The 12,471-nt window shown below is 41.4% G+C and overlaps 1 protein-coding gene across 9 annotated transcripts in view; it reads right to left on the bottom strand.

Moving 5' to 3' along the window:
- ZNF197 (zinc finger protein 197) overlaps nucleotides 1-12,203 on the bottom strand; it is a 66,622-nt gene extending 54,419 nt beyond the window's left edge. Inside the window, exons 1-7 of one of the 9 annotated variants that reach the window (XM_068559112.1) lie at nucleotides 12,099-12,203; nucleotides 10,174-10,364; nucleotides 10,015-10,096; nucleotides 6,000-6,478; nucleotides 4,635-4,797; nucleotides 3,551-3,642; nucleotides 3,124-3,250 (exon numbers count right to left, since the gene is read on the bottom strand). In XM_068559112.1, coding sequence (XP_068415213.1) covers nucleotides 3,124-3,250; nucleotides 3,551-3,642; nucleotides 4,635-4,797; nucleotides 6,000-6,389 — 772 coding nt within the window. In that variant the 5' untranslated portion in view covers nucleotides 6,390-6,478; nucleotides 10,015-10,096; nucleotides 10,174-10,364; nucleotides 12,099-12,203. Of the gene's footprint in view, nucleotides 1-3,123; nucleotides 3,251-3,550; nucleotides 3,643-4,634; nucleotides 4,798-4,913; nucleotides 5,047-5,999; nucleotides 6,479-10,014; nucleotides 10,125-10,173; nucleotides 10,365-12,098 lie in introns of those variants that run through there. The other 8 variants (XM_068559113.1, XM_068559116.1, XM_068559118.1 and 5 more) reach the window with 8 other exon arrangements.
- Nucleotides 12,204-12,471: the final 268 nt, after the last annotated feature.

The raw sequence follows: 12,471 nt of genomic DNA, 5'->3' as shown, positions 1-12,471 counted from the left end.
TGCCTTCAAATCCTATTCCAATCTCTTAAATGAACATATACAAGTCTTTTACATATTGAAGGAGTATGTGCAAGCTATCTGGGAGTCTGCTTTTCTACCAGCTTATCAATGCACAGAAACTGAGTGCACAAAACTGTCAAATATGACAGTGTCACAGTCTACCCCCAGGTCAAAACACCATGGGCTGTGTAGTACTTTCTCTGTCTGGGGGAATTTGGTTGTGCCCAACTTCTAAACATTATAAATCCTTTGCGGGGACTATCTTTAGACACATTACTTATTTTCCCTCTTTCTGAACCATTTCCTTAAGGTAGCCTCCTCAAATCAGAATTACTAGGTCAAAGAGCATAAACACCTTGGTATGTGCTTGCCCAAGCCCTAACAGCATTGCAGTTAGAGCATATCTTACTTATTAAAGTTGATTCAAACTTCTCTTCTCTTAAAGAGTTAGAATAAATAAGGAATTACATTTTCTTCTTATTTTTTAAATTTAACTCCTAGACCCATCTGCAATTTACTTTGGCTTACAGCGTGAGGTATGGATCCATGGTGAGTGTTTTTCATAAAATTAATCAATTAACCCATAAAGCATGTTTTAAAATTCTTCAAAGAAAAGATGAATTATTGAGTAAATAGCATTAGAACTACTGAAAGCCACTTGGGTTAAAAAAAAACAAACAAGCAAACAAACAAACTGGATTCCTATGTCATTCTGTATATCAAGATAAACTTTAGATGGACTAAAGCTTAAATGTAAAAACGAAACAATGAAAATGTCTGAAGAAAATACAGGTGATTTAAAAACTAATAATTTTATAGAGAAGGAGACCACAAAGGAAAATACTGCTGTTTGACTACATGAAAGATTTTCTAAGACTTAAAAAAAAAAAAAAAAAAAAACACTGAAAGGCAAACAAATGGGAAAACGTGCAACATGTGACAAAGGGTTAGCAGTTCTAGTAAATAAAAGAAATATGTAGAAAAGATATGAATAAGCAGAAAATGACCAATAAACACGATAACACTAATAATCAAAGAAATGAAAGAAAAATAAACAAAAGACAGTATTCTTCATCTAGCTAGCAAAGTTTTAAAACACTGACCAGGGCTTCCCTGGTGGCGCAGTGGTTAAGAGTCTGCCTGCCAATACAGAGGACACGGGTTCGAGCCCTGGTCTGGGAAGATCCCACGTGCGGCAGAGCAACTGGGCCCATGCGCTACAACTGAGCCTGAGCTCTGGAGCCCGTGAGCCACAGCTACTGAAGCCCGCGTGCCTAGAGCCCATGCTCTGCAATGGGAGAGGCCACCGCAGTGAGAGGCCCGCACACCTCAACGAAGAGTAGCCTCCGCTCACCGCAACTAGAGAAAGCCCGTGTGCAGCAACAAAGACCCAACGCAGCCAAAACAAAACAAAACAAAACAAAAAAATTATTTTAAAAAACCCAAAAAAACAGTGACCAAATCATAAGCACATACAGGGGAAATGGGCCCTCTTGTACTCTTTTTGTAGAAGTGTAAATTGGTACATCACTGATAGAAAGCAGTTTGGTAATACGTATCAAAATATAAAATCTACAAAATGTTTGACCACCATTCCACAGCTGAGATACTAAAAGATATATTCTCATATATGTAAAAATATATAGTATAAATTACTACGAACAATAAAAAATTTACTAAGGTTGCTGGGTACAAAATTAATATACAAAAATTAAATATTTTCATGTATGCAAACAATGATCAATTAGAAAACATCAGAAAGATTCCTATTTCAAAGAATCAACGTAACCAGAATATGTAAGATCTACCTGAATGCAATTTTAAAACAGGCCTGAAACAGACAAAGGCAGTATGAACAAATGGAACGATATGTAATGTTCTTGAATAGAAATTCAGTATCATAAAGCTGTCAATGTAAAGCATGATACTCAGACAATGAAATACAAAGCTACTTCTTTCATGGCCTTTCCTAATCCCCAGGAACGGTACTGGTTGCTTTGTCCTCTTCATTTCCATCTCAAGAGGCTTATGTCACTCTATTACCAATTATTTTACTCTGACTTGTTTATTCTTTTTATGTTCATCTCCCAAATCACACTACTTAAGGGCAGAATCACGTCATTTCCATAGTTGCCATTACATGGTAGGTGTTTAATGTTTGTTGGAAACATAAATGGCTAACAGTTTAAAAAAAAATACTCTTGTTATTAATCAAAGAAATCCACTTGAGAATAAATAGATATTATAACTTAAAAAATTATATTAACAACAATTTAAAAGAATTGGACTACTCAGCAGCAATGAAGGCAGAGCCAAAGGAGTGGTTCTTATGTACAGCTGGTAACAGCAGAGAGGACTGAGATTACTATGGAAAGCAGTTTGGCAGTATGAAGCAAGAGCCTTAAAACAATTCAAACACTTAGGCCTAGTAAATCTACTTCTAAAAAATAATGAGAAATTTAAAAAAAACCCAAAAAACCTTAGGCATAGTGATAGATGATTATTATGGCAATTGTTTAAAATAAAGAAATGGCTAACTAAATTACGACACAAATTACGCAGCCAATACAGATAATGGTTGCAAAGAATTTGTGATAATACGAATGAGGTGACTGCAAAGAAAGCAAGCTACAAAACTGTATATATTCATGAATACACACTCTCAAAACAACGTAAAAAACCTCAAACACACAAAAAAAGCCAGAAAGGTAATATATCAAAATTTTGATAGTAGCTGTTTGCAAATAGTGGGTTAAAAAATTTTTTTTTCTTCTAATATTCTGTGTTTTCCAAAATAAGTATACTATACTATGTTCAAAATCAGAAAAACAAACAAAAGCTGGGACTTCCCTGGTGGTCCAGTGGTTAAGAATCTGCACTTCCACTGCAGGGGGAAGAAAAAAAGAAAAGAAAAACAAACAAAAGCTGATGAAGTTGGGGGGGGGAGGGAGAAGCAAGAGGGAAGAGATATGGGGATATATGTATATGTATAACTGATGCACTTTGTTATAAAGCAGAAACTAACACACCATTGTAAAGCAATTATACTCCAATAAAAACATTAAAAAACAAAACAAAACTGATGAAGTAAAGGTAAGAATTATGGGAAGAAAGTGTCCTTACCTAAGGAAGTCACATTTCCATAATTCTCCAGCATCACATCCCAGTACAAGGCCCTCTGAATTGGGCCCAGACATGCCCATTCCTCTGAAGTGAAGCATACTGATACCTCCTCAAACATCACCAATTCCTGAAATAACAGGTATGTGTGAGATTATCCATGCCCAGGAAGCTCCCCTACTGAAAGGTCCCTTTCACTTCTGGGGAAGACATGTTGTGAAGGCAAGAGGTGGGCAAGGGATATCAGGGAGACATAGGAGACCCTACATGAAGTCTGCCTTCCAATAGCATGGACCTTGATTTAGAGATGGGAGCTGACTGGACACCCAAGCACAAGGATGAGAGATACTCCAGCCACAATTAGGATACTTCAGCCACAATTAGATAGTGCAGATAGGATCTTAGGAAGAAAAGAGGATGCAAATCTTACCTGGGGCTGGGCTGTCAGGAGCATGAGAGCCATTAACTGATTTCTTGGGTTCTCTTCCTGGGAAAGGGCAGAAGCTTCAGGGGCAGGAGAATCTGAAGGAGAAAAAGCTGCATATGAGATAACTGTTGTTCCCGCCCACTACTCCAAGTCCAATATCTTTATCTTCTATTAACAAGGAATTCAAAAAGACACAGAGCTCCCAGAACTAGGCAATGATGACTATAAAATGACCTACAAATCTTTTCTGACCCCCACGTGCACGGCTGGAGTAGCACAAAGAATAGCAATAAGAATGGATAAAGGGGGACTTCCCTGGTGGCGCAGTGGATAAGACTCCGTGCTCCCAATGCAGGGGGCCCGGGTTCGATCCCTGGTCAGGGAACTAGATCCCACATGCGTGCCGCAACTAAGAGTTCACATGCCACAACTAAGGAGCTGGGGAGTCTCAACTAAGGAGCCCCACGAGCCACAACTAAGGAACCTGCGAGCCGCAGCTAAGACCCAGAGCAACCAAATTTAAAAAAATCTTTTTAATTAAAAAAAAAAAAAAGGGCTTCCCTGGTGGTGCAGTGGTTAAGAATCCACCTGCCAATGCAGGGGACGTGGGTTCAAGCCCTGGTCCCGGAAGATCCCACATGTCACAGAGCAACTAAGCTCATGTGCCACAACTACTGAGCCTGTGCTCTAGAGTCTGTGAGCCACAACTACTGAGCCCACGTGCCGCTACTGCTGAAGCCCATGGGCCTAGAGCCTGTGCTCCGCAACAAGAGAAGCCACCACAATGAGAAGGCCACGCACTGCAACGAAGAGTAGCCCCTGCTCGCCGCAACTAGAGAAGGCCCATGCACAGCAACAAAGACCCAACGCAGCCAAAAATAAGTAAATAAAATAAATAAATTTAAGAAAAAAAAAGAATGGATAAAGGGTCAGAGGGACCCATGAAAGGACAAGAGGGAGAACAGGAAAGAGCTTGGTACCATAAGGGGTTCATATAAGGGCAGGAGAGGAAGCAACTATCTGGGAGTAGGGAGGTGAGCCATAGTAAGAGTCCTGAAAAAGTCCAAAGCCACAGCCAGCAAGTTACCATGTTGAGGATCTTGGAGCAAGTTGAACACCACTGGGTCAGTAAGAGGACTTGAGCGAACTTCAGCTGATATGTGGCTGCCAGTGGGTGCATGAGGAAGTGCTATTCTTGGAGTGCTGAGACCCTCCTGGAGAGTGTCCTGATCCTGGACAAGGACTGGAACCTGGGAACAAGCAGAACAAAATAAGCTGACTCTTCTTGTACCTCCAGAAAATGGACTCACCTAACATGGACCTCTTTCTGCCCGTAATCTAGAACTGTGAGATGAGAGTGACCCACCTCAAGTATGGAGCATCAAACCAGCAGTAAAGCTTTGCCTTGAGAACAATGGAGCTGCCCTCTAGCCCCACTCATGGTACTGGTGACCTCTCCCAGAGGAGACTGAACACAACGGTGGAAACAGAAGCCAGACCTGGGTGTGGGTTAAGGAGGGAATGGGAAGTAACAAGCAATTAAGAGCTTCAGACCTGGTTTTAGATTACACCTGGGTTCAATACACTCTTCTACTTATTTACCCCTTTACTTATCCCTTCCTGCTCCAACAGAAGGAACACTAGAAGTCTAGACATTTGCTTTTGTTGCTAACTAGATGTCTCACCTAAGACAATGTAGTGAACCTTTTCCTGCCTCCATTTTCTTATCTCTCAAATGAGAAAGATGGATTAGTGATTAGCACTGAAATATATAGCTCTAAACTCTTCATTTTTATGACTTAAACAAATAAGCCCATCCTTGGTACCGCTCCCAAGTTATATTCCAGACTTCTTATATAGAAATGTTTCTAGTGGGCTCCAGATTGACAGAAAGAGATCTGACACATACTAGAAACTATATTAAGATCCCAATTTAATAGCCAAGGATATAAAATCTTATCAGAGACAAATATCTCAACCCAATCCCCTGGCTCACAGAATCCCCAGTAGGGGAACACATGGGGAGGTCTTGCCAGATCTAGAAAACTTCATTCATGCTTTCCCACTGCCTTTTATACTTCAGACTTACAACATCACTCCAAACATACTTATACAAACAATACATATGTTTCTGTTTAGAGGAACACTTACAAACATTATGTTCTTCAGATTCTTGAACCAAACTCAGCGTTAGCAAGCATCACCCAAGGAGGCAAAGCAGAGTCAATGCCTTGTGTTGATTCTGAATTGGCCCAAAGACCCCAATTATAAATCCATTTCTCTCAAAAGACATCCTGTGGTCTGAACAGCTCATGAACCTGTTTTAATTAGCATTAGGGTTGCTGCTGTGTTATTAATTGTTAATGAAAATCAAAGCATCATCCTCTATCCCCTCTGTCCTGGGCCTACTCCCTCCTTCCATCTCAAACTCTTCCCCCTTCCCCTTTCTCACTTTTAGTGCTGGTCCATCGAGGTCTTTCTGCAGCTCCTCTACCAGGGCCACTGCCTCCTCACCACTCCCGGGGCGATGGATCTGCACCCAGGTCCGTATCTCTCCGGGCAGGATGCTCAGGAACTGCTCCAACACCAGCAGCTCAAGGATCTGTGCCTTGGTGCGTGCTTCTGGCCTCAGCCACCGGCGACAGAGCTCCCGGAGCCGGCTCAGTGCCTCCTGGGGTCCAGATGTCTCATGGTAACGTAACTGTCTAAAGTGCAGGTGGGAGGTCTCCCAAACAGAGGAGCTGCTCCCTTGGAAGCTGGTTCCCCACTTCCAGGTATCATCCTTCCCTTTAACAAGGCCCTCTTGTCTCAGAGCACTGTGGGCCCAATTTTCTCTTGTCATTGTTGTTATTTAAGAAAGGCTCCTCTCTAGGGCCCCTCAATCCTTGCTTGCCTTCTTCCTTAGAGCTTGGAGAACATCATCTATAAGACCTCAAGAAATCATTGTTAAAGTTAACCCAGAGAAACAATCAGGTTTTCCAGACCCCAGTTAGCTCTCACTAATGAAGAAACCTCCCTGAATGCAAAGTTATAGATTCTGGGCCATGCCTCCTCTAACAGAAGCCCAGGCCCAAGGCTCTAGGGACACTAATATGCATGTTACCCACACCATTGCTGATATCAAAAGCATGAAATTCCTTTCGTCTTTTTTTTTTGCCACGTGGCATGTGGGATCTTAGTTCCCCGACCAGGGATCCAAGCCGCGCTCCCTGCATTAGAAGCACGGAGTCTTAACCACTGGACAGCCAGGGAAGTCCCTCCTTTGGTCTTTATTCACAGTTTCTCCTCCACCTAATTACAATAAATCCTTTATCTACCATTCTAACAATGGGCATCCTGGCTACTCCTGCGTGACCTTGAACAAGTTACCTCACTTCTAAGTCTCACTTTGTTAACGTGTAAAATAGGAGTAACAACAATTCCTATCTTATGGGCTTGTAAGAATTTGATGTGAAATACATTTCAGGCTTTTGAATAGTGCCTGGTATACGGATTCAAATGTTAATCATTATCTTTCTGCAACTAGCACCCTTTCCTATGTTCTTAGGCTTCTGCTTTCTAGAAATAGTGTGTTTTTTAGAAATAATATGTATCTTTCTTATTACAAAATGGAAAATCTGTAAAACCAGAAAACACATACAAAACCAAAGAACAATCACTGCTATTGTTCTGGACTACATTCTTCCAGTCCTTTCTCCATGCGCCAATTTGGATCACAAAACTGGATCCAACTGTACTGCTCCATAATTTCACACACGTTGTGTTGTGAACACAATATCAAATATTATTCATCATTATTTTCAAGAGTACATCAGCCCATGGGACTTTCCTGGTGGTGCAGCGGTTAAGAATCCACCTGCCAATGCATGGGACATGGGTTTGAGCCCTAGTCCGGGAAGATCCCACATGCCGCGGAGCAGCTAAGCCCGTGTGCCACAACTACTGAGCCCGCGAGCCACAACTACTGAGCCTGCGTGCCACAACCACTGAAGACCGTGTGCCTAGAGCCCGTGCTCCACAACAAAGGGAGGCCACCGCAGTGAGAGGTCTGCGCACTGCGGGGAGTAGTGGCCCCCACTCGCTGCAGCTAGAGAAAGCCCGCGTGCAGCAACAAGGACTCAACGCAGCCAAAAATAAATAAATAAATAAATTTATTTTTTTTAAAAAAGAGTATATTAGCCCATTCATACTGAAGTAGTCCCCTGTTGTTAGACGTTTAGATTATTTATAATTTTCTCCTATTACAAATTCAGCTGCAATGACCATCTTTGCTAATGAACTTTTGGTTACATTTCTGCTTATTTCTTCAGGAAAAATTCCCAGAAGAGAAATTGTTTGGCTGAAAGGTACAAATAATTTAAACTTTTAAGGTTGTAATAGTTACATTACTATCAGTAACATATGAGTGCCTCATTAATTTTATTTAACACATGAACCCTTAAAATTCATGCTTCTAATGGAGCAGACGAGACCAAAATATAAACATAATTTCAATATAATGTGTGAGTACAATTAATAGGAGGACATACAAGCACAGTAAGAATTCATGAAGGTAATTTTGGGTTGGGCTGTAAAGAAAAAAAGACCACTGGAGTATTGGGAAAGCCATTCCAGAAATAAAGAAACTGTAATTTCAAAAACAAGGGAGAGACAGCACATATAACTCTGTTAAAAAGGTTCTTTGCAAATCAGAGAAGGAAGTAACCTTTGAGGTAATTTTGTAGAATTAGAGTGAAGAGGTAAACAGAAGCAAATTCTAAAGGCTACTAAGAGGCAGCCAGAGGCATCCCAAGTAGCCAGAGTGGCACTGCCAAGCTCCTTCCACAGGAATTACACTCAGCATCTCAGCATCAAGCCACTGTAGATTTAACCTGTGTCTGTGAGCATCTGTGCTTTATCTAGTTTTACTTTGTGCATCTGTTAGCAAGACGTGTCCTAAGGGAACTGCTTCTTTGCTTTACATCATTTCAGCTTATAAAAGGTTTCATAAGAATACTCTATTTTCAGGGACTTCCCTGGTGGTGCAGTGGATGACTCCATGCTCCCAATGCAGGGGGCACAGGTTTGATCCCTGGCCAGGGAACTAGATCCCACATGCATGCCGCAACTAAGAGTTTGCATGCCACAACTAAGGAACCTGCTTGCCGCAACTAAGGAGCCCACAGGCCGCAACTAACGAGCCAGCATGCCGCAACTAAGACCTGGCACAACCTAAATTTAAAAACAAAACAAAACAAGAACAACCCTACTTTCAGACATTAGGGGAAACCTGTAGTCTAAACAAATAAAGTTCTAAATTAAGTAGTAGTAGGGAGAGAAAAACTGAGAAAAACTGAGCAGTTCTTTGGTAACTGATCTGGGGGTGATGGAAAGGAATTTAAAAAAAGGATTTCTATCCCATGTTCACAGATAGGAAGACTCAATATTGTCAACGTTTCAGTTCTTCTCAACTTTATCTACAGATTCAGTGCAACTCCAATCAAAATCTCAGCAAGCTATTCTGTGGATATTGACAAACTGATTCTAAAGTTCACATGAAGAGGCAAAAGACCCAGAATAACTAACACAATATTGAAGAAAAAGAACAAAGTTGAGGGACTGACACTACCCACATCAAAACTTTCTAAAAAGCTACTGTGATGAAGACAGCATGGTACTGGCAAAATTGTAGACAAATCAATGGGACAGAATAGAGAGTCCAGAAATAGACCCACATGAATAGTCAACTGATCTCTGAGAGAGAGTCAAGGTAATACAATGGAGCAAAGATAATCTTTTCGGCAAATGGTGCCGGTACAACTGGACATTCACATGCAAAAAATCAATCTAGACACAGACTTTACATCTTTCACAAAAATTAACTCAAAATGGATCACAGACCTAAATGTAATATGCAAAACTATAAAATTCCTGAAAGATAACCTAGGAGAAAACCTAGATGATCTTGGGTATGGTGATAGATTTTTAGATACACACAAAAGGCACGATCCTTGAATGAAATAATTAATAAGCTAGACTTCATCAAAATTAAAAAATTCTGCTCTGCAAAAGGCAATGTCAAAGATGAGAAGACAACCCAAAGACTGAGAGAAAATACTTGCAAAAGACACACACTATCATCCTTCCTTTGTATATTTTATACAAAGAACTCTTAAAACTTAACAATAAGAAAACAAACAACTCAATTAAAATATGGCCCAAGGGGGAATTCCCTGGCGATCAAGTGGTTAGGACTCAGAGCTTGCACTGCCAGGGGCCTGGGTTCAATCCCTGGTCAGGGAACTAAGATATCACAAGCTGTGTGACGAGGCAAAAAAAAAAAAAAAGTTAAGATAAAATGACTCAAAGACCTAAACAAATACTTCACCAAAGAAGATATACATATTTCAAATAACTGCACGAAAATATGCTCCACATTGTATGTCATCAGGGAAATGAAAATTAAAACAATGAGATACCTTACGTACCTATTAGAATGGCCAAAATCCAGAACACTGGCAACACCAAATGCTGGTGAAGATGTGGAGCAACAGGAACTCTCATTCATTGCTGGTGGGAATGCAAAATGGTACAGCCACTATGGAAGACAGTTTGGCAGTATCTTACAAAACTAAACATAATCTTACCATAAATTCTAGCAATTGTGCTCCTTGGTATTTATCCAAAGAAACTGAAGACATACATCCACACGAAAACCTGCCCATGGATGTTTACAGCAGCTTTATTCGTAATTGTCAACACCTAGAATCAATCAAGATGTCCTTCAACAGGTGAATGAATAAACTGTGGTACATCCAGACAATGGAATATTACTCTGCTAAAAAGAAACAAGCTATTAAGACATGAAAAGATACAAAGGAAGCTTAAATATGGACTACCCAGTGAAAGAAGCTAATCTGAAAATCTAATATACTGTACAATTCCAACTATATGACATTCTGGAAAAGGCAAAACTATGGAGACAGTAAAATGATCAGTGGTTGCCAAGGATTGGAGAAGAAAGGAACAAGCAGGCAGAACACAGAGGATTTTTAGGGCAGTGAAACCATGCTGTATACTAAAATGGTGGATACATTATACAAATCATTATAAATCTGTCCAAACCCATAAAATATACAAACACAGAGAGTGAACCTTTATGTAACCTATGGACTTTGGGTGATTAAAATGTGTCTGATACAGGTTCACCAATTGCAACAAAATGTACCACTCTGGTGGGGGATTTAGTTTTTTGGATTGAAGTACAGTTATTACACAGTGTTGTATTAATTTGTGCTGTACAGCAAAGTGATTCAGTTATACATAAATATACACTCTTTTTATATTCTTTTCCATTATGGTTTAGCACATGATATTGAATATAGTTCCCTGTGCTATACAGGAGAACCTTGCTGTTTATCCATTCTATAAAGACTAGTTTGCATCTGCTAATCCCAAACTCCCACTCCATCCCTCCAGTGGTGGGGAATGTTGATATGGGTGGACGCTATGCAAGAGCGGGGGCAGGGAGTATATGGGAAATTTCTGTATTTTCTGCTTAATTTTCCTGTGAACGTAAAACTGCTCGAAAAAATTAAGTCTGTAAGTAAATAAAACCTGGGGTGGGGGGAGAAGGATTTCTAAATAATTTTCTACAGTAAATTATCAGAATTCTATTTACTCTTACTTTGCAGATAGATACAAACAACAAATCCTTAAACATACATTTTGTTTGCTTCTCACAAAAGGTTTGTGAGCCACAAGTTAAAAAGAACAAAAGAAGCCTCAAAGGAACTAAGCGATTCACTCAAGGCCACTCAGTTATGGGAGCAAATTCTGAACTCAGGGATTCTAACTCCAAAAATCCAAAATAACTGCATCTAAGAAAAGACTTCTGAAACCCAAACAACTATTCTAAAGCAATGGTTTAGAATAATGACAACAACTCATTATAAAGCTTTAATCTGGCAAGCTGTAAAACGAAAATAACAACAACCATACGTAGTCACTCACAGGTTGGCAATGACCTTTCTTGCAAAAGACGGCGTTTACACTGAGTTTACCATCTTAGTACTTAATGTGAAAATACATTCTCTGAAGCAATGGCGGTATGGGTTGTCTAAGTTTGCTTCTTAAATACCATTATATTACAAAATTAAAAGATGAGAACCGGTCCATACCTCAAGGGAAAAAGAAAAAGCCCCCAGAAGTCTGGGAGCCCCTGCTCCAGGGAAGTCTCAAGCTGTTTCTCAGCATCAGTCTCAAAGAAGATGGAAAAAGAGCAGAAAAGCCTGAGCTGGGGAACCTGACTACTGAGGGCGGTGTTCTCAAAGGGGCAGCACATTCTACTGACTCGAGGGCCGGTCCACAGACACACAGACTCAGGGGCGCTGTCTTCAATACCTTCCCCAAGCCTCAGCCAAGGCGTCCACCTCAACACGGAGCGGAGGGACCGCGCTGGGGGTAAGGGCCGGAGAGGGGTCGGCGAAGGCTGCGCTGCCCTGGCGAGCTCAAGCCGCACCCCGGGCCGCCCTCCCCGCGTGCCACCCTGACCCGAGCCCACCCCGCTCACCGGGGGCTCCCGCAGCGGCTCCGGCCTTGGGGACCGCCGCCTCGGCGCCGGGATGCCAGGAGATGACACGGGAACTGGACCCCACGGCACCTGAGGCCCAGAATAATGGCTGACCCGCGGATACCTCGACTTCCGGTCGCTCACCCCCCCCACCCCCAGTCCCGGCTCTCTAGGAAGCCACATCTCTATGGTTCCTAGCTTTTCCCGGGGAAGGCAAAGAAAAGGGGAGCTCCTGGACCCTTGGGTTTTCATTCCTCCCAACCAAAGAGTAGGCGTAGCTGTATTCCGGAACACAAGGATCAGCGGTGAATCACACGGTTCAGGCCCTCAGGACGCTTGTTGCCTCCTGAAGGAACTGAACCTTTTTGTTTTA

Source organism: Eschrichtius robustus, chromosome 12, assembly GCF_028021215.1.
Source record: "Eschrichtius robustus isolate mEscRob2 chromosome 12, mEscRob2.pri, whole genome shotgun sequence".
Classification (NCBI taxonomy): Eukaryota; Metazoa; Chordata; class Mammalia; order Artiodactyla; family Eschrichtiidae; genus Eschrichtius; species Eschrichtius robustus.
This window is presented reverse-complemented; position numbering and strand designations above follow the sequence as displayed.